General features: G+C 35.0%; 1 protein-coding gene across 3 annotated transcripts; it reads right to left on the bottom strand.

The window, feature by feature from the left end:
• Positions 1 to 1,770: 1,770 nt before the first annotated feature.
• Positions 1,771 to 18,764, bottom strand: LOC123535913 (uncharacterized). Of its 3 annotated transcripts, none has more exons than XM_053529268.1 (8): positions 18,595 to 18,764; positions 11,524 to 11,907; positions 10,775 to 11,131; positions 10,053 to 10,358; positions 6,115 to 6,235; positions 5,431 to 5,486; positions 4,061 to 4,138; positions 1,771 to 2,752 (listed from the first exon to the last, which is right to left on the bottom strand). In XM_053529268.1, exons 1-8 carry the CDS (start codon positions 18,659 to 18,661, stop codon positions 2,586 to 2,588), a joined length of 1,536 nt encoding a protein of 511 aa, XP_053385243.1. In that variant the 5' UTR covers positions 18,662 to 18,764; the 3' UTR covers positions 1,771 to 2,585. The 3 variants fall into 3 exon arrangements, with proteins under 3 accessions (XP_053385243.1, XP_053385244.1, XP_053385242.1); XM_053529269.1 differs by having other exon boundaries at positions 4,034 to 4,138; positions 18,591 to 18,709; XM_053529267.1 differs by having other exon boundaries at positions 4,034 to 4,138; positions 18,595 to 18,700.
• Between the last annotated feature and the right edge of the window lie 1,594 nt (positions 18,765 to 20,358).

Genomic DNA, 20,358 nt, shown 5'->3' with positions numbered 1-20,358 from the left:
CGCTAGGCCGAATTTAGTACTCAGAAATGAATAAAAACCACTATAGGTTACAGTTCATTCCGTAATGGGTTTAAATAAATGCAAAAAGTCAATATTTGAGTGGTTTGAAAATTTGTCTATTTTCCTTAAGTTTTTAAGATGTTTAAATAAAATAAAATGTAACCTGTCCTGAATCCTAAGACACTTATAGTGATATCAACTGAACAAAAAGTGTTGCCATACCTTGCAACATAGCCGGTGAATAAGCCAACAAACGTGCCCACCCCTCTAACGCAAAAATCAGCCGAAATTTGAATTCTGAATCAAAGTAACCCCGAAAAACTATTTACTGCCTTTAAAGTTAATTTAACATGATATTTACATTTTAAAGCCTTTCAAATGTTAAAACCATGCACTTTTAACATAATTTTGGTATACAAATGCAGATTACCGTACTTATCCTATCGGGACACCCCTTAAAGGCCACCCATTCATCCTTTGGGGCCACCCGAGCCACTATATAGCTTAATGGCCTTGCTAGATATAGACACATGTGCTGCTTTTAAACAAAATGGCATGAATAGTCGTTATCTAGGCACTAGTTTCTTCTTTTTGCCGTTTTATGATACGAATCCTACTGGCTGGGGGTCCTTAGCTTCATTGTTATATGGCCACCTACTGCCATTTTGGGACTCGCTAGGTCGAATTTAGTACTCAGAAATGAATAGAAACCACTATAGGTTACAGTTCATTCCGTAATGGGTTTAAATAAATGCAAAAAGTCAATATTTGAGTGGTTTGAAAATTTGTCTATTTTCCTTAAGGTGGCAGGGGAGTGCAGATTTGCGAATTCCACATTGACGTGAGGGTACCAGTGTTGAAATATCCATAGAAATCTCGTTTTTGCTTATTTTTCTTTGAAACTACTATGGACCATTGCAGATACTATAGACTACATAAAGACGACTCTCCGGTCCTATGCACCTGTCGCTTTCCATGCCAGATGTAGTGAAAATTGGCCAAATCACCCAAATTTTATAGACCAAAATTAGCCTAACCGGGCCTCACGTTGAACTCTGCCATTCATCCATTTTATATTTTTAAATCCAATTTCGTAGCATATATGTATAGTGCGAACATAGATGCATACCCAGGTGGTGTGGAATGTGTCTCCCAACCACCACTTTATTTCCCTACTTTTCACTTGAAAAAAAGTGGATGGATGACAGCCGAGCGTCTGGCCGACGTTTTGTTCTGATGTTTATGTTTTAGCCTCAACCGGAAGTACGGAGCTAGGAATTTTAAAACACCCGCCATGTAGAATCATTAACCGTTCCTCATTCCCCAGATATATTAAAGAATTAATAATGATAAATAACCAGTAAGATAGATATGCCTTTATGTCTACCCTGTCCTGTTTATACAGAAAATCGACCGGGGCCAAACTACGAAACCGCTCCCCTGCCACCTAATAACTTTGCATTCGAGTTATATTGAGTACGGACACGCAGTTGGAGTACGGATAAGTACGAACGTAGTGTCAAGTTTCCAAGCTGTTTATATAAATTCTTCGAGAAATTAGATAAAAACATACCGACTGATACTTACCAAAATCATGAATATAATACCTAAAAACGAACAATAGCACAAGTTACACGCGATACTTATTTATTCACAGTTATTTACAATAACTGAACAGACGCTTTGTAAAGGGAGTGAACTCTAAGAGAAGCTAGGGCGTACATTGATGGGGGCAGTACGTTTGGGGTTGGAAACAGATACAGCTAAACATACTATGGATTACATTGTATTTATAATGCTACAAGATGAGGTTGTTAAGGAAGAAACAAGACGCAGATGCCAAATATCAGTGTGCGTAAAAATACATACATATATCCCTGGCAAAGCATTTCAAAAATAAAAATCGGGTATTAACAGCACGTGAATTGCCTTGTTTGCACACGTTTTTTCTCCCGTTAATACATGGGCGGATCCAGTGAAAAAAGTAGTTTTTATGCAAGAATGACTAACTCAGTATACGTGTAAATTAATCAACACATTTGTGCAATGGACATTTCGTTTAAATATTTCATGAAATTTGAAAGCGCTATTTCTTGAAGTGTACATGGCGCTAAATATCACGTTGACGTGACGTCAACATAACATCGTTGTGATGATTAAAGCATTAATAGTCATATTAGAAATACTATTAAAAACGGCGTTAAACCCAAAACAAACAAACAAACAAAGGAATGTTGTCACACTACATGTGAATAATTTCGCATACTGTAAAACATCATCTATTATTACATGATTCATATAAATCCCAGGTTCGTAGTTTGTCCTATTAACCGGACTGTAATTCAACACTAAATTTTGCTTGGATAAAGTCAACACTGAACAAATAAGAAATTTTATTTTTGGTGTCATGTAATAAGACACTGAATGGGTTGTCGGCCAATAGTCAAAACTAAAAGCTCTCGGTCATTGCATTTGGCTGTTGACAGGCTAGTCATTCAATAAGTGTATACTATAAAGTTGAATCATCAGCAATATCACAAGAAAGCGTTTTCTGTGGTTGGTAAATAAAAAGATTTTGTTTCTGTCTAATTTCTTGAGGTACTTTCCATAATGATGGTATATGCATTTGCTTCTCTTTTAGCATCGTTTAATTCTTCATAGTTAGATTGAAGTCCAGTGTATTGGTAATCTTCCCTTTTACAATCGTCCAATTTGTCATATTGTACGGGGTTTTCATAGTCTCTAACTGATCCTGAAATTAAAGCCCTAATATAGTGATTTCTTTTCAAACAAAGCATTTTAGCATAAAACACGAAAAACTGAAACTCTGATTTCTCTGTTCTATGAGAAATGTCTTAAAAAATCCGATTAAAATTTACAAAATTTAAACTTTTCTCAGATACAACAGCTTTATAAAGTTTAGACCACGTCATATCTAATTCAAACATTTTACATAACACATTGCACATCTTCAAAATAAAACATTTTATAAAATTTACGAGTTGCAGTTATCTATAATTCACGGTGTTCCGTTAAGGCCGTCACCTCGGGTACGGGCGATAACACAACAATACGATGACACGATGTTGTGGTGACGACACAAGAATACGATAACACGATGATGATGGAGAGATGTCACGTTTGGTGATAAAGCGAAGACAAGATGGCGATTGAGTGGACGTACTGTCACGATACGAATTATATGACCCAGGGAAGTGCCTACGCCTTTAGTAACTTGAACAATGAGCGCTTAGGTGACAATGTCTTAGATTAGCTGAAAAACGATGTAGAATGTCCTTTGTTAAAACGTACAGCTAGTGAGACCATATATCTCATATATCAAATGTTCCTCTGACTACCTTGCCTAATTGATCAATGATTCGTAAATGATTTCATTTCTATTAAGAGCTAAATTGCAGGGATCAGGCAAATTATTAAATATTGCAAACTAACAATCTTCAATTAACGATAATCAGCTCAAACTCCTATAGGCTTGAGCTACTATATTTGACTGGTCTTTTAGTTGAAGATTCCGTCAGACAATGTTTTGAATCAACAACATACGAGTCCTATCGCATAGATGCTCACACGCTGAGCATCAATTTAATTGAAGCTGTAACTCATTAAGATTGCCCTGACTCCTGGATGCTCAGCGCCTATATGCTATCACATTCAACTACCAAGTAGGTACATTGTATAACCCCGATGCCTTAAGTCAGAGTGACGATGGTGATAATACGATAGCACGATAGTGATGAGGCGTATACCCGATGACGAAGACATGAAGTAATATTGCGTCTTCATCTTCGTGCTGTCATACATTCAATCCATCTCTATCGTGCCTTCACGCCACCACTGTCGCGCTATCATATTTCGTGTCATCATCATCGTGTCATCGTGGTACCTGAGACGACAGCGATAGCACGATGACCCTAACTGGACACCCAGCGATAGGACGATGACCCTAACTGGACACCCAGCGATAGCACGACGGCCTTAACGGGACACCGTAAAAATAGTACACATTTCATACCTGCTTCAGGACGGACATTCCCCCTACCTTGTATACGATGGTCGTTATAGTAAATGTGGTAACCCGTTTGCACGCCCACTTCGCAAGAAACATTGGATGTTTCTCCTGAAATAATAGGTGTTAAAGATATTTGCTGTTAGAAGTTAATTCCCACTATCCCTATATAACAACTGAACATAACCTTTTATTTCAACATTGTTTTAAGTTTCATTTAATAATATATGTATGTGTATAACCATTTATCAAAACCTATGAGAGGTATTTTTTAGACTTTTAATTACGAGGAAGGTAGCGAGTTATATGTTATAGGGCGATACGATATATCAGACCATGATACTATATTGGATTTTTTCGGTCATATTATAATCAATACTTACATCTGAAGGTTATATCAAAATTCAGTATAAGAAATAATACGCGATACTACAGGTATTATCAAAATAATAATTCAGCTACTAGTTTGCGAACACATATTTGACGGGATATAGAAGTGTTGACTTTTACGGTGGCATAAAACGATTTATGACATTAAATTCGCTAATGTCAATTTTCGTAATTTTGACTGATTCATTGGCTTTAACTGAATATACTCATATAAACTGGTTAGTTACCAATCCTTACCTTGGCCTAGATTTGATATAATTTTATACACATTCTGTTTAAGTACGGTTGAGACAAAAAAAGTAGTCCAATAATTCAGGAGACACCATCATTTCATTGCAATTTTGATGAATTTTATGATCGTTACACTAAACGGTAATTAGATCTGGCATGTTATCAAATTATGCCTAGATTTGAATAAGATACACATCCTGAGTTTCAAGAAAAAAATCCAGAATTGACCGGACAAGGTCAATAATCGCACTTTAGAGGAATTCAAAGGCCGTACCTCGACAGATACTGCGACTTTTCTGCTGCCGAGATATTATGCCCACACATTCTGTTTAAGTATGGTTAGCATTAAGTAGCGTTACTCAAGATGTCGAGCGGACACTCAGTTTTTGCAATTTTGACATATTGAAGGGCCATACCTCAGAAGATACGGGTCCGCAGTGAATGGCTATTGGATTTGACCGAGATTTTATAGAAATATACAATTTTTAAAGTTTTGTGATGATCTGATAAAATATATTATGAGGTTATTTAACAGTTTTGAGCGCAAAACTGAATTCTGTTGGACGAGTGCACAGAAGTAATTACACCGATTTCATCTGCCCGCCCTGTAAAGGGTGAAAATATAATACGTTCCATTTTTAAAAAGAAACATGCATATAATAACTAAATAACTTTTTTTGAAAAAAAAAAAAGACTGCAAATGATAATACAGTAATAACGTTTTGCACAGCCTCAAATCTTTTCAATGCTAACATAATTTAATACAGTAGACTAACACATACTTCCAATATGCTTCTTAAGACCATTTCCGTCGTTTTGAATATGTTTTTGTCTTCCTCTGTAAGAAAAAGGACAAGTTAACAAGAAATTTCCGAAATTTAACAGATTTTCACTAAAATTGCAACACGTAATTAGAGAAAACCTACATATACGTTTACTGCAGGTATCTAGGTCCCACGTTAAAGTGCGAAGCAAGAGCAAATTTAAATATCTTTAGTTAGGTATGTTTTATACAGGTATTTGTCCGGCCTGTGATAAAAAATACGTGCCATGAACCGTTTTATTTCAAAACAAAATTTAACAGTAATAACTTTTAAGGGGGCTTTAGGATTCTTATTGAAGGGTTCAGTGGACACATGCTATAGTGTTACTATTACATGATAGCGCGGACAATGCACTGATAATAATTACAAGGTTTGATGGAAATCTGGCAGATAATTGCTAAGAAATAGACCGGACATTTTTTCCATATATACATATAAAGAAAAAAACTAATATAGGGACATAATTTCGTGAAATATATTCTGAATGAAGCTCCAACAAATTCCGTCTGCAGACGGACAGATCGACGGACGGAAGTACGGACCGTAATTTTGTATATAAACTAATCACGCAAAGGAATTGAACTGAACAGCCTTAAATAACAAACCCGACAGTGATTTAACTAAGTTTGCAGATTTGCTTACCGAATGTACCTGGTCACAACAAGTACACTTCCAACGACAATGAGGGTAAACACACATGTTCCAACCCCTACACCAATAAATGCCGCGGTGTCTGTTGACTTTTCAGCATCGTCTGAAGACGCTGAAATTTTGTTCGAAACATATAAAGAGTTAAAAGATTTAAATAAAATGCGATTTTATATGTCTTGAATTTCAGAATGTGCTGATTTGCAATGGTTTTATTTCATTTATAGTATTACAATAAAAGAAGTTACCATCCATTTAGTATAGCATACATACACATAATGTCCTTTGTATTCCGCTTACAAATTTGGAGAGAAAAAAATCTAACTGAAAATGAACATAGGACTCCAGAAATAATGGAAACTGTCTGAAAGATAAGTTATTGCGTAAGAAACTGACCATTTGCTTTGTTTTATTTCCATATAACTGTTGGTGTAGAAATTCTGTAAAATATTAAACGCTTGTCCATACAAGTCAGGGGTGTAGCGTGATCAGTTTAGATGTTACTCAAGGGAAGCGTGGGGGAGAGGAATCCCTTCCTCTGGCTGGGTCCGGGGAGCCTCCCCCGTGGAAACTTTAGAGCAAACCTAGAGAAAGCAGGGTGGCTTCTGTTGACTTTTCTCACCAAAACTATGCTTCCTCAGTTCTGAACAAAATATTCACAAATGGCTCGGAATGTAAAGAGAGGTCTATATAAGTTGATGAACGTTACAAATCGGGGTCGGTGAGAGGGGTGGGGCTGGCATTTTGGAAGGACTTGAACTAGGCTGTTTATTTATTCAGGACGAAATTTGTTATTCACAAGTTAAGCAACATGAGCTCTTTTTTCAAACTTATTTTTTGTTGTATACAAAATTTGCATTCACTATACATTTTACTATGGAAAGACAAAAGCGTTAAACATTGCAGTAATAATATCAATGACGGTCCTTCCCGCGAGATTGCACGCGTAATCTGACGTCCTTCACCAAAAACATGAACAAAATGGCCTCGTTCCAAACATTCTTTAAAAATTGGACGCCACAACATTCAAAAAGAACATTTAATTATAGCTTTAACTAATTTTTCTGACGTCAAAGATCACAACTGAATGATACGACTGTATAAATTATCACTGGAGTTAAACATACTTTAAATAAAAACCAGGAACTGTATTTTTATCAGAAGGCGAATTATAGTTGAACGTGGGCGGGTCTTTTTTACTGTGACTAAAAGCTTAATATCTTGTTATTTATTTTTATTTTCTGATACTCCTGGAAAGCAAATCAGTTATTTTTGTAGCAAGCTGTCGTAAAATTAAATGGTATTTTTTATTACGGCATGAACCACACTGGAAGGCTTCTTGACAATCAATCAATAGAATCGCTAGAGCGATTCATGAATTTTCAAGACGTCCCAGAAAATAGCATTCAATTCTTAAATAAAGTGCACATGTATGCATACGTGATACAAACGGAATATATGCAATTCACCTTGCATATAAACTGCCTAGGAACTGATTAGACTGCTGAGGACAAACTTTGACTTATGCACAATTTCAAAACAGAAAAATATGATGAAGCTATTTCAATCGATTCTTATTTCATTCTTCAAGTACAAATATTTAATAACTAATGTCGTCTACACATTTCCTTTATTATCGTTTCGTGAACTTGGATTTGATATTTCAGCCTAAACATCTGTCACAAGACTTTTGTCTCTGTATCATTATTTACTTGATTTCCCAGGATGTAGAGATATGTTTTTTGAAAATCAATGTTCATGGCAAGGACGATTGTTATATTAAAATGCAACATGCAACTTGTAAACATTGTAAACATGCAACAGATGGCTAAAATAACCTTGGTCTAGAAATCAATATAATGCTTACAACATTATTCTTTAACTGCAATATTTAAAAGAGAATTTACCGTAAATGCTGGTTATGAGCATTTATTAAATATCTGTATCCTAGGTTTAAAGAAATCGAGGTATTACCGTATTTCAAAGGTATTGAGGTGTAGGATGTATAATTATTTCATGCGTTAAATAATTTTGATTGATGTATTTTTCCGGCAATAAATTTTGGGATATGGGTGTAAGGTGACTGGAGTTGAAACTGTTTCTCTATACACCCCCTCACCCTTCCCACGACTGGGTGAAGTAGGGATGAGTAGGTGCCTCTTAGCATAATGACCCAGAAAGTATATTCATAAGGTAGAAATTAATGAATTGGTACTGAATTGGTATGAATGATGTTGAGTGTTATACTATGGCAATGCGGATAACAAAGCCTAAATGTTAATTTATGAATTTGTTTTTTTTTTGCTCCCGTTGATTCTCTTTGATTATGGAATAGATAATTATTTTTTGTTTGAGCGTAGCGAAATAGGAAATAATTAAAAAAATAATAAGGCCTTCGAGTGGTTTATCGTCTAATTTACCACGGTTCAGAGTTCAGATGCGTGGGAATTGAACCGCGAAGGCGTTAGCCCGAGTGGTTAAATACTGAAGCATCTGAACCGTGGTAAATTATACAATAAATCACAACACTTCCTCCTTTGTTTAACTGGAAATCAAATCGAGCCATGTTAGAATACTTGGGAATTCATAGTTGTTACAGACACAGTTGTTTATCTTTCTAAATTTTACTAGTGATGGACAATTGCCATTCAGCAAATTGTTCTTATGGTCAATAGCAGCTTATAGTATATATGCATCTGAAATCATATTTGTATTTAGAACTTTAAATATATTTAGATTTAAATAAGTATTTACAATAACAAGTGCAAGTGGAGCAAGAAAAAACAAAATTTAGAAATGTTGATAGAAATTTTGATAAAAGAGCAATAGCAGTCTGCCGTCACAAAAAAATTATAACAAAGTCAAGGACCAAGACAACAGCATACTCATATGCTATGACATTGTCCATACCTCCATACCCACTCCTGATCAGTTTTTTATTGCTTCTATGGAGTTTTTACCCTTTTTATATTTGGATCTTAAATGATACTCAGCTGAGTAACCGAGTATGCTACGCTACGCGCATGCAAGTTAAGGATAACATGGTGTAATAGCCATATTTCATATCTTGTAACTAGATGGTAATATTTAAATGAAATTTGGTCACTTTAAAGACATTCAAACTGATTAAAAACGTTTCACCGAGAGATTTTTTAAATTTTATCATTTTTTGGGGAGGTAATCGGTATTGAAGTTAACATTGATGCCTATGGGAAATATATAATTTCTTTGATTATAAGAATCTGAACTTGAGTTTCGAGAAAATTTTGCCGCGTAGAAAGCTTTATTATATGATTCTGATATAAATATCAAAAAGAAATCTAAAATTCCCCATAGGGAAAATGAGAAAATTATTTTTTTCTAGTTTTCAGGGGAGATAACTTATGAAAAAACAAAACTATCAGGGGAGGTAATCTAAAGGAAATTTTTGAGAACTTCTGTCACTATATAACTTGTCAATATGCATCTTATTTCTATAGTTTGACATTTTCAAAGCTTACATTATCAAGTTGTATGTACGCTTTTGGTGAAATTGAGGCCTATTACGGGTAGTCATCCTTAAACTAAATTTCATTTTGAAAAAAAGCATTCAACAATCACACGAATTTCATTTTCTCGAAAAAAAAACGAAAAAAAAACAACAACAAAAAACAATAACTTTTTTTAGATACGTAAACAAATGCCAACTTGTTTTAAGGTCAGTAGAAAAAGACTGAGATATCCAACAGTGCTGGAAAAGATGATGTATTGATTTAATCTTTCAACAAAATATATGTCGTACAAATGTATCTATTCACGCAGTTATTGTTCGCATTACAAGTATGCAAATAAATAAAATCTTTTGGGACAACAAGTTATATAGAATTCCTGTGCTTTCCTTTGGTTACCCTACCGATTAGGCTGTAAACTATTTTAGAGATACAAGAACTTACATTTCTGAACATGTGTCGATATCATTGTCGATGTCATTGTTGCAGGTGTCTTCAAAATCTGAATAAAGGTAATCCTTTTTACGGTATGGTTTTCACTCTTGTATGTATTGTAAACAATGCATGTGTACAATCCAGTATCTTCAACTGTAGGGCTTGCAAGTACTAGATACGGTCCACGAATCACGGAACCGTCGGCTAGGAGCCATCTATACACAGGTGCTGGATACGAGTCTGCATCACATATAGCATAAATATCCTGACCTTCATTGATTGTAGTATTAGGTATGGTAGAAATTCTTGGAGCATCTGGAAAAACAAAATGTTGACTTATCAAGAGTTAAATAATAATTACGTTTTACGCCTAACATATTACACGCACGCACGCACGCACGCACGCACGCACATACGCACACAAACCGGTAAAAACGTAATACACAAGTAATAAACATTGTACTAATAAAAGTCATTTTCGCAATAAAATAGCTTCAAACGGTTATGAATACCTACAATTAATATATTGTTACAATACATCTTCACATCAACAACAGGGTCTGATAAATAAATTGAATTAAATCGAATGGAGTGTCCACCTTATTTCAATTATTGAAACAAATGTCTTGCCAAAACAATTCCCCAAAACAGAATATAACACCCAAATAAAAAGCTCTTGGAACGAATAAAATAATTCTTAGGAAACCAGATTTTATTTGTAGGACACTTACAATAGACTGGAATATTTTCTGTTTGTACGTTACCATCGCCAAACTGATCGTACTTATCTTGTTGAACTGTACATCTCACTATAAGATTGTTGAAGTCCCTTGTCATTTTTAGTTGTAGATTAGATGTGCGGGTATAACTACAGGTGCTTGACTGGTATACTGGAGCTGTTGACGTAGCGTTACATGATGCGTTAATAGCATTTGATGTATCATTGTACAGATAGTAGAACCAGACTAGGTGGCCAACTGGCTCGTTACCAACATCCCCAGAGCAGGTGAATACAACATTATCACCCTCCTCTAGGTTAGTAACGTAAGAAAGAGAACGATGCTCCTGTTGCCCAAACAATGTTTTTGCTGAAACAGTTACAGTAAATATTTGCAAATAACCAAAACAAAAATTTATTTTCATTTCACTGTTACATATGCTTTATATTTATAAATGTGCAATTCACATGCCACTAAAAAAGCACATTTACGTACTAATTTGCTCACTTACTTACTTATTTGCTTATTTAATTACTTGCTTTCTTACCTACTTATATACTTATTTACTTACTTACTTGCTTATTTACTTTGTTACTTACTTAATTACTTACTTACTTACTTGCCCTCTTACTAAATCACTTACTTCACTGCTTACTTACTTACTTACTTGCATACCTACTTACTTACTTACTCGTACTTACTTATACCTACATTTACTTACTTACTCGCTTACTTAACTCGAAAAGGTGGACTGAATTTACCTTTCACAGTAAAAGTAGAAGTTTTCTCGACATTCTTGTTTGTTCCATCAGAGTAAAACGCCTTCCATTTATATGTTGCTTTATCATCACACTCTACTCTGTTGAACACGAGTGTTGCTGTTCTACTGTCAGCCGTTGGTTTTGTTGCTACTGTCCTCGATTCCAGTGAAGAGTCTGTATAAGTTACATTAAGAGGACTCGAAGTGTTCTGGAAAAGTACTATTGTTGTGAAATCTGAATCTGACTCCCGCTTCCTCATCAGCTCAATAGAATACAACATATCCAGTGAACCCATTGTGTACGTACATGAGAGTGTAAACGGGTTGTCACCCAAAACTGCTTTGTCAGCAGTCTGGTAGACACTGATTGTGAGTGAAGATACATCTGAAAACAAATTTAGTAAGATTTAAATAATAAATTCATGCCGAATATTTAATATATAGAGGATATTACATGAGTGTCTTTTCATATTGAATTTATTAAACGAGTTGAATAAAATAATAAAATGCGAGGCTCTGCCGAGCATTTTATCAATTTTATTCAACGAGTTTAATAAATTCAATGTGGAAAGTCACAAATGTAATATTGTTTTTATCACATGTTAGCCTTTCTTGTCGGAACATCAAAGATTCAGCTTTCTTTTACTATATAAACAAGACAATTTGACCGACGTCGCTTATACACTAAATGACGTCGACGTCAAAGCTTTATTACACTAGTGTATTATCATTTTTATATAATGGCTTTATTTCACTCCCGCGACGTCAAACATGTGATAATAATTTATATATAAGAAGACGCAAAGCAAACGTAAAATTGATTAACAATGGTAAAATTAATATACAAGCTACTCGAAGCTAGATCTAGTTTACAATGGTTTAATGATTTTGGATATAAGACTTTGAGAACTAATAAATGGTTATCAGACGCTTTAATCCTTTTGCGACCTTATTTTGTAATCTATTCTAGCATAAAACTGCTGTTCTTGTGTTTTATTAGAAGAGAACATATGTTTTAACAGAGAGATTCTAGCGCTCGCGTGCTGTTATAACACCTTTTTTTATATGCGCGTTCCGTGACAAAGCGTAAGCGTCATTCGGTCCAAAAACGGATAATTCGAAACGAAATGACGTCAACGTAAACAAACTCATACATTCCCGCGCATTTCGTGGAAATTTAATGACACTGAGTGACATTGTATTCATTTATCAGTTTTTACGCGTTTTATGCTAGAATAGCGTTAACGCATGTTCATTTCGTGTGGTAACATCTGCAGAATCCCTCGGGATACGTTGGAACCCTCGCCCAAACGGGCTCGGCACCAACCAATTCCTCGGGATTCTGGAGATGTTATAACACGAAAACACTTGTGTTATTCCTACAATCACTCCTGTACACAATGTATTAAAACATGTTTTTAAGGAAATGTTAAACCAGTTCTACAGGTTCAGACTGCAAAATTGATTTCTGCAAAGTAGAATTTAATTAAATATCAATTTTTAAAACAGCACGACAAACTAAGAATATTAGACAAATAAAAAAGAGAAGGGTCATGTGCTTTATTTTTTTGCTAGACTGTTTTGAAAAAAAAATTGAACCTCTAGTGAGTTTTTATAATGGGTGTCTATTTGAAAAAAAAATCACAATTTTGATGACATTTTCGCGAATAAAATAGTTTTCTACCTGGATATTTTAATGAAACGTTTCAACATTTAACTTTAAGGTAAAGAAGGTGTAATGAGCGGTAACTTCAAAAACAAGTTACATCCGTGATAACATGTTTAAATAATAGCAAAAGCTGATCTTCACCCGCTGTGCAATTATTAAAAAGGTCAAATACACACTTTTTACGCAAATGGCGTTGAAAAATCACGTTTTAGCCTTCCCCTTAATAGTTGTGACGTTGCCGTTTTTACGGCGATTAATTTGGTTTCGGGGCGTCCATTTATTTCAAAAAAGTATTTTTTTCTTTAAATTTAACAAGCCCGTTGAAACTTATACGGTGATGTAATTTTCAAATTTGTTCTCCAACTATTCGCTGAAGGAATGCTTACTTTATGCAAAAATCATGACAAAATCTTTTTACGAAATTATTGTTTTCGAGAGGAATAACTAAGTAGTGTGTAAAATCTGTCCATAGATTTAAAAAAAAAAACAACACTAAAATTATCATAATAGATTTATTTTACTGTAGAATGAGCGAAAACAATACGGAGGTCTCCGACTTCGTTTTCACTGTATTGTCTTAAATTTTCCCCGACCCCAATTTTCACGCGCAGATTTTGTGCATCAAAATTTCACAAAGAACTGTTTGTATTTTAGGGGAAAATAATTTAATCACAAAAGAGTTTGCAACAAAATAAATTTCATTTTAATCGTTTTATAATTTTGTAATCCATTTTCCGATTTCTTACCAATTTTTATTGACACACTTGTATACATGAATGCATGTTACCCACACAAAAAAGGGTAATGAAAAAAGATACTTCTTATTAAACACTTTACTGCTCTTTCTCTCTTCCATAGATTTATTTTTTTTTAAATCTGAAATTTTCCTGAACTGTTTTTGAATAAAATAAGATTTTAAACTTTTTTAACTCTGAGCAATCACATGGAACTCAAAGACATGGTATCGTCAAGCATAATGTTTGACGTTACGCTAGATGACGCTGAATTACGCCTTCTTGACCTTAATTAACATATCATCTTTGATATTGTCACACATAACCCAATAACATGAATAAGTCGTCTGCTTATTGTAAAGATATTTGTCCGTCATGAAAGAAATTATAAAATTTCAAGCTGACTTTAAAACAATAGGAATTATTCTTCGTATCAAATTTTTTATTTTATTTTCTTTAGAATGATAGTAACATTGTCGTTTTTATAAATGCGCATACGCATTGCCAATATGATTCGTAGACTGATTTTTAATTCCGTACACCAGATTCAGGCTTTAAGTAGATCACTACCAAATCAAGTGTAAGCCTTCGCTGGTCTTACAAGTAGACCTTTACAACGGACACGGACAATGTAGACGTACTATGTACTATGGTCAAAATCTGGGGGATTTCTCAAAACATACAAATTGGAATACATAACCGCAGGGATTCGTTTTATTATTCGATTAATTTTTAAAACATCAAATTCAAATGTTTTCATCTTATTATCAAGACTGAGCATATCTTTATAATTCTTGGAAGCGCTATTTTCTGCAAGGAATAAATTTTGTCTACAAAGAGAACACAGACGAACACATATATCTACATCTTACGAAAAAATTACCATGTTCAGTAGACTAGTTCCTAGACTATGATATATATTTTTACATTTTATGATTGAATGTAGTGAACTGAGCCAGTCTATATCCTATGTCCAATATCATAATTTCAACATCAGTCCTGTGTGAAAATTTCTAAAATAGACTAGCTTTTGCCTCTATGAAATTGAATTTGTCAAAAAAGAGAAAAATATAGAAATATAGTTATTATCAGTCTAGTGGTTAGTCTACATGTTCAGTATAAACCAATTTTAAACAATTTATTTTTTTCATCCTAGCGACTGAAAATACATTCTTAAGGTAAGTCCTGATATACGTTAGCAATAACACAAGTTTGGTGACAATGTTTCTCAGTCAGAACTAAATTCGTTTGCCGGTAGCTGTTTCTTTGTTCAGGTACAATAATATTGACCCCAATTCAAGCAGCCTGAAATGTAATCTTATGCTAGAGTTTTTGTATGCATGTTTTATGAAAATATGTCATACCAATTCCCCCCCCCAAAAAACGAAAACCTCTGTCTCTATTTTCAGTAGCAAACAAGTTGAAATTAGCTGCAGCTGCCAATATATCCAGGACTTTCCATCTTATGTACTATAAACAAAGTGTTATCGTAATATCTCATTCTTATTTACAGTAATGTGGTTCAAACAATTTAAGCGAATAAAGAGGGTTGTATAGTTATCACCAACGTTGGTGTCGATGTTGTTGAAGTTGGCCACATTCTAAACTTCTCTATCAACTGCCCCTATAATTATCAAACCTCATACTTTGTAATAATGTAGGTTAAATATTTATGTCAAGCTTCTCAATACCTGCTTAACTACGGTCCTAGACTCTTTAACGCTTACACAAGCGGCACTGGCTTCATCTCGTATCTCAAAAATGTATACAGACAAGTCAAAACAATTAGTAAACTACCTAATTTATTTTGTAGTGAATTATGCTTCCCAAACTTTTTCAACTTTCATTTTTGAACCGGCACTATTTCGCTACCCTCAAAACTTGTCAAGTCAAATGTGCTTACTTAAGACAGTAAATATATGCAAATCGCTCTATATATATGTAAGTTACAGTCATTTATGACTATAACTTTGTATTGCCCGTTTAATTGAAATACGTTTACAAATTGTTACAAAAAGCAGCCTTTCTTTACAACTTAGTGCCACCTCGGAAGTATCATTAGCTCTTTCTTCCACTTACCTCACTTGCTACCAAAAGCAGATGGAGCCAGTGTTTACAGGCTGTGTTATAGCTCATTTTGTTTCTAAGTATCCATTTTCCTCCAACCCAGTGACACTTACACCTTGACCACCAAAACATAAGACAACAAAATAAATAGAATTATATTCTCCCAAACATCCAGACCTTTAACCCCTCTCCCCTCCCTCAAGCTTCCCCGCCCCCCCCCACCCCCCTCCCCACCCTATTCCCCAACACACACAAGATACAATTCTACATCGACCCTCAGTTCCTTGTCTTACTTTTCATTGACTGTTTTCTGTAAGCTTACACAACATGCAACTTTACTGGGTTAAACCTTAATCTCTACATATTTTTTTTAATGCGCTTTAACTTATAACCAGACGTATTCTCACAAGTTCCTAAAACATGTTTGAGAAAACCCCCCAAATTTGAACGAAGTACAGAGTACGTTTACATTTACATTCCCATGTCCGTGTCCGTGATAAAGGTCTAGTAGTCCAAACATAAATAGTGCTAATCTCTCTCCCTTTCCTCGTGCACTTTCTCAATAACATCGTGTTTCCTTTAACTCTATCACGTTTCAGTATGTATCACTTAGCATTCTATTGAAATCGGCATGTTCCTATCGGATGCTGGGTGAAAACGGCGGCGTAATTTAAGAATTTAATGTCTCGAAAAGAGAAATTGAAAGAATCGAAAAGGAGTAAATTCAGCATGTTGTATTTAATGAACTGTATTTTTTTATATAATAGTTATCACCTCCTTTTCTTTTTGTTTTTCTAAAGTAGTGATATAGTTCTTTATGGGAATATAAGTCTCTGAAAATCTGATATGCTAGAAATTGTCGGAAAACCGTTATAAATTAAGTGAATTTTATATCAAATAAAGAACAGCCGGATTTAGTGGTGTTTAGCCTTTATTGTATAATATCCGGATAAATAACGCCACACTATTACTTCAGTTCATCATTCCGGTAAAATTGTACCTGGGTTGATCCAGCGGGGGGTGGGGGGTGGAGGGGAGTCCCCCCCCCACACACACACACGGGACCCCCCCCCCCCCCCCCCCCCCCCACACACACACACCCCTAGAACTTTCAAAGTTAATGGTGAAACTTTTAAAGCTGCAGTCTCACAGTTGAACAAACAGTACAAAAATTATATTATAACGTACTGCGTACATCAGGAAACATTCATTACAAAACCTATTACAACCTACAGAAAAGCCCTTGGAAAAGATTCCTACCTTTTGAAACACGAACTTTTTGAGATTAAACGGCAAAAATCCACATCGATAATGGCAATACACGATTTATATTATATTTCTGATAACCCTTAGAAATCGGCGAGTCTTTGGCAGGGGCTTAAACTTAGCCAAGGCCGATAATGAATTTTTCATCCTTGTTCGCCCGTACCCCCACTATGCTCGTTTTTATATCATGGGAAAATTTGTGAAATAATATTGGATTTCTAATTTTCGAAGTGATAATTACATTTTTGATGGGATTCAGATTCTTGTTTTTCTTACCCTAAAACGATCGAAATTCGCTCTCCGTTGACCCCAAGAAACAAATATTTTCCGGGGGAGGTCCCCCGTACCCCCACCAGCAGGAAGGGGACACCTACCCCCGTCTGGACCACTCCTGGAAAAATATCATGGAACGGCCCTGATGTAATTATAATATAAATCGATCGGATTCGAACTGAAGCCTGTGCGTAAGTGACAAGATCGATAATTGTTTTTCGTTATCAAAACGGTTCGTTTACTATAAACGAAACTGTAATTCGTTTGGTTAGTTGTTCAATGTATGAGCTACAACATTTAATCAAGGGATTCAAATGAAAATCTGTAAAATTTATAAGGTTAATCATAATGAGAAATGGTGTCGTGCGTAGGAATCCGTACCTGTAAGGTCACTTGTTACTGGCAAGGGAACTTGTATTTGGGTTAACACTCGTTTCTGATGTATAATTATCAAAATATTCAAGGGCTTAAAATGAAACGTTACACTTGTGAGCACACATTGAACTTACTTCACTTAATGTCAAATCTAGTGTTATAGATAAAGGTGCTACCCCGGTATTGAAGTACTTCCGGGTAGTCGTTTTTAAGGAATTTAAAGTCCAAAATTTGCACCCATCCCTATTTTGAATGGTTACATTTCAAATGTATTTATTGGCAATGTGTAAATTTAGTGTCATTTCGGATGCCTTTAATGTTTTTTTTTTTTTTTTGTTTTTTTTTATAGAAATGCATCTCTTCGTGAAAGGATTGATCGAAAAGTATTCCAGACCGGTCAGCCAGGACAGATGTGTATGAAAATATGGGCAGTGAATATAAACATTAAAGTTCAGTGTTGATGACAATTGTTTTCTAGTATCGATTGCCTTGGATAGTGTTAAACGTTAGGAATACATAGCTCCCAGTTGTGAAGTTCAAAATTCATGTCTAAAATGGTTATTCTTCTATACAGTAAGGAAGGACAAATAGACCGACACCTTTCCATGTCCTTTGTACTTAGAGAGAAAATATGTCAAAAACTGAATACAAGTATATGTTCCTTGTATAATTGTAAGTAAATACTCACCTGGTATGAGAACCATTAATAATAATAAAAATCGTAATCTCCCGTAAACTAAATAACTACACTCCATATTGTTACGCTTAGATAAACATTAGTATGGAACGCCTATGCTACCTCTATATGATGGTTTTTAATTTGCTGTTTATTCTGTGCATATACTTGGTTGTGATATACCTTAATTAGGTTGTTAGTTGTTACAACAGTTAACAGTTGACAAAATATATATCTGTAATTAGTATGTAGATACAATATTTTGTTCTGTGCATTTACCAAATGGTGATATAAAGTATTAATTCGCTATGTATGTCGACACTATTAATGAAGGAATAGATTTTTGGATGCTCAGTCTGCAAAAACAGGTACAATAAAACACAAGCTACTCTAACCAATGTTCCATTTGTCAAAAAGGGCTGCCTGAAAGCAGATTCAACTTCAAATAGGCCTTGCTTTCAGACTTTTTCAGATATTTACATACCAGCACCATTCGAGACTGGACGGATATGCTTGCATGCATTAGCAAGTTAAGTCAACCGTGTAAGTAAACAAAACTCAGCCAGCCAATGTATCCTTCATAACTCTCATCGAAACAGCATACCCTGTCTCATTTGAAACAGGCCAAGCTTCCCAAAACAACCTCCTAAAAAATCAAAACAACACTCTTGTCCCTTAAAAACAACTAACCCAAGTCCTCCCCATAGAAGGCTACCCATACCCTTCTCCTTTGAAACAGCCTTATATCGAAAGGTTAAACAAAACCTCCTTGCTCCCTTAAAACATACCCTCTGAATCAATAGCCTCTCCTGCCCCCATAAATGGTCTCCTCCAGGCCCCTAAAGTTATCTTCTATCGTCCCGATAGCCATCTAAAACACACCATGCCAACTTAAAACAGTCTTCCCTGACTTTACGACCGTAAACAGGAATGGAAATGCGCCATGACGTTAAAGTGACAAAACAAGGGTTTGTTTATCACCTGCAGTGAAACGTTATGTTTTATTATAAAAAATTTTTTTTTGGATTGAAAAATATTGTAAGGAACAAAGAAGACCTATCAAGGTATTTGATTTTTATTAAGTTATAATTACTGCACGAAATTTCTAAATAGATGTAATTCATTATACGTCATTTACAGCACAGGAGTCATCTTACTTCCCGGGTGTATAGCGGAGTTTTCCAACACCGTTGAAATCAACGGAAGTCAAAGTCCGGAATGCAAATACATTGTATAATTAACAGTGTACATCGCAGTGTATTAAAGTCTATTCAAACGTATTTGGCACATGCACAAATAATGTTTTATCTACATCACGCAAAAATAAACTTGTATAACTATCTGGTAAAAATAGAACGATTTGTTATGTCTATATTATCAAATAAACAAATACATCACAAAATGGAAATTAATGACAGCTGAGGCGAGCCATACACCAGCATACTTGATCGATCTATTCTAATGTCACGTTCCGGCTTATGGATTTAGTATAGTTCTTCATTGTGTTTTGTCTTCCGGTTGGTTTGTTATGTTAGTTTTTGTTTGTTTATTTTGGTTTAACGCCATTTTTCAACAGTATTTTAGTTATGTTATGACGGGCAGTTAACAACTCCAGTGTTCCTGGATTCTGTACCAGTACAAAATTGTTCTCCGCAAGTAATTGCCAACTTCCCCACATGAATCAGAGGTGGAAGACGAATGATTTCAGACATATAAAAAATGTCTTCTATCAAATCATCACGGAGAACATATGCCTCGCCCGGGGATCAAACTCAC

The sequence above is a fragment of the Mercenaria mercenaria genome, chromosome 17 (genome assembly GCF_021730395.1).
Source record: "Mercenaria mercenaria strain notata chromosome 17, MADL_Memer_1, whole genome shotgun sequence".
In the NCBI taxonomy this organism is placed as follows: Eukaryota; Metazoa; Mollusca; class Bivalvia; order Venerida; family Veneridae; genus Mercenaria; species Mercenaria mercenaria.
This window is presented reverse-complemented; position numbering and strand designations above follow the sequence as displayed.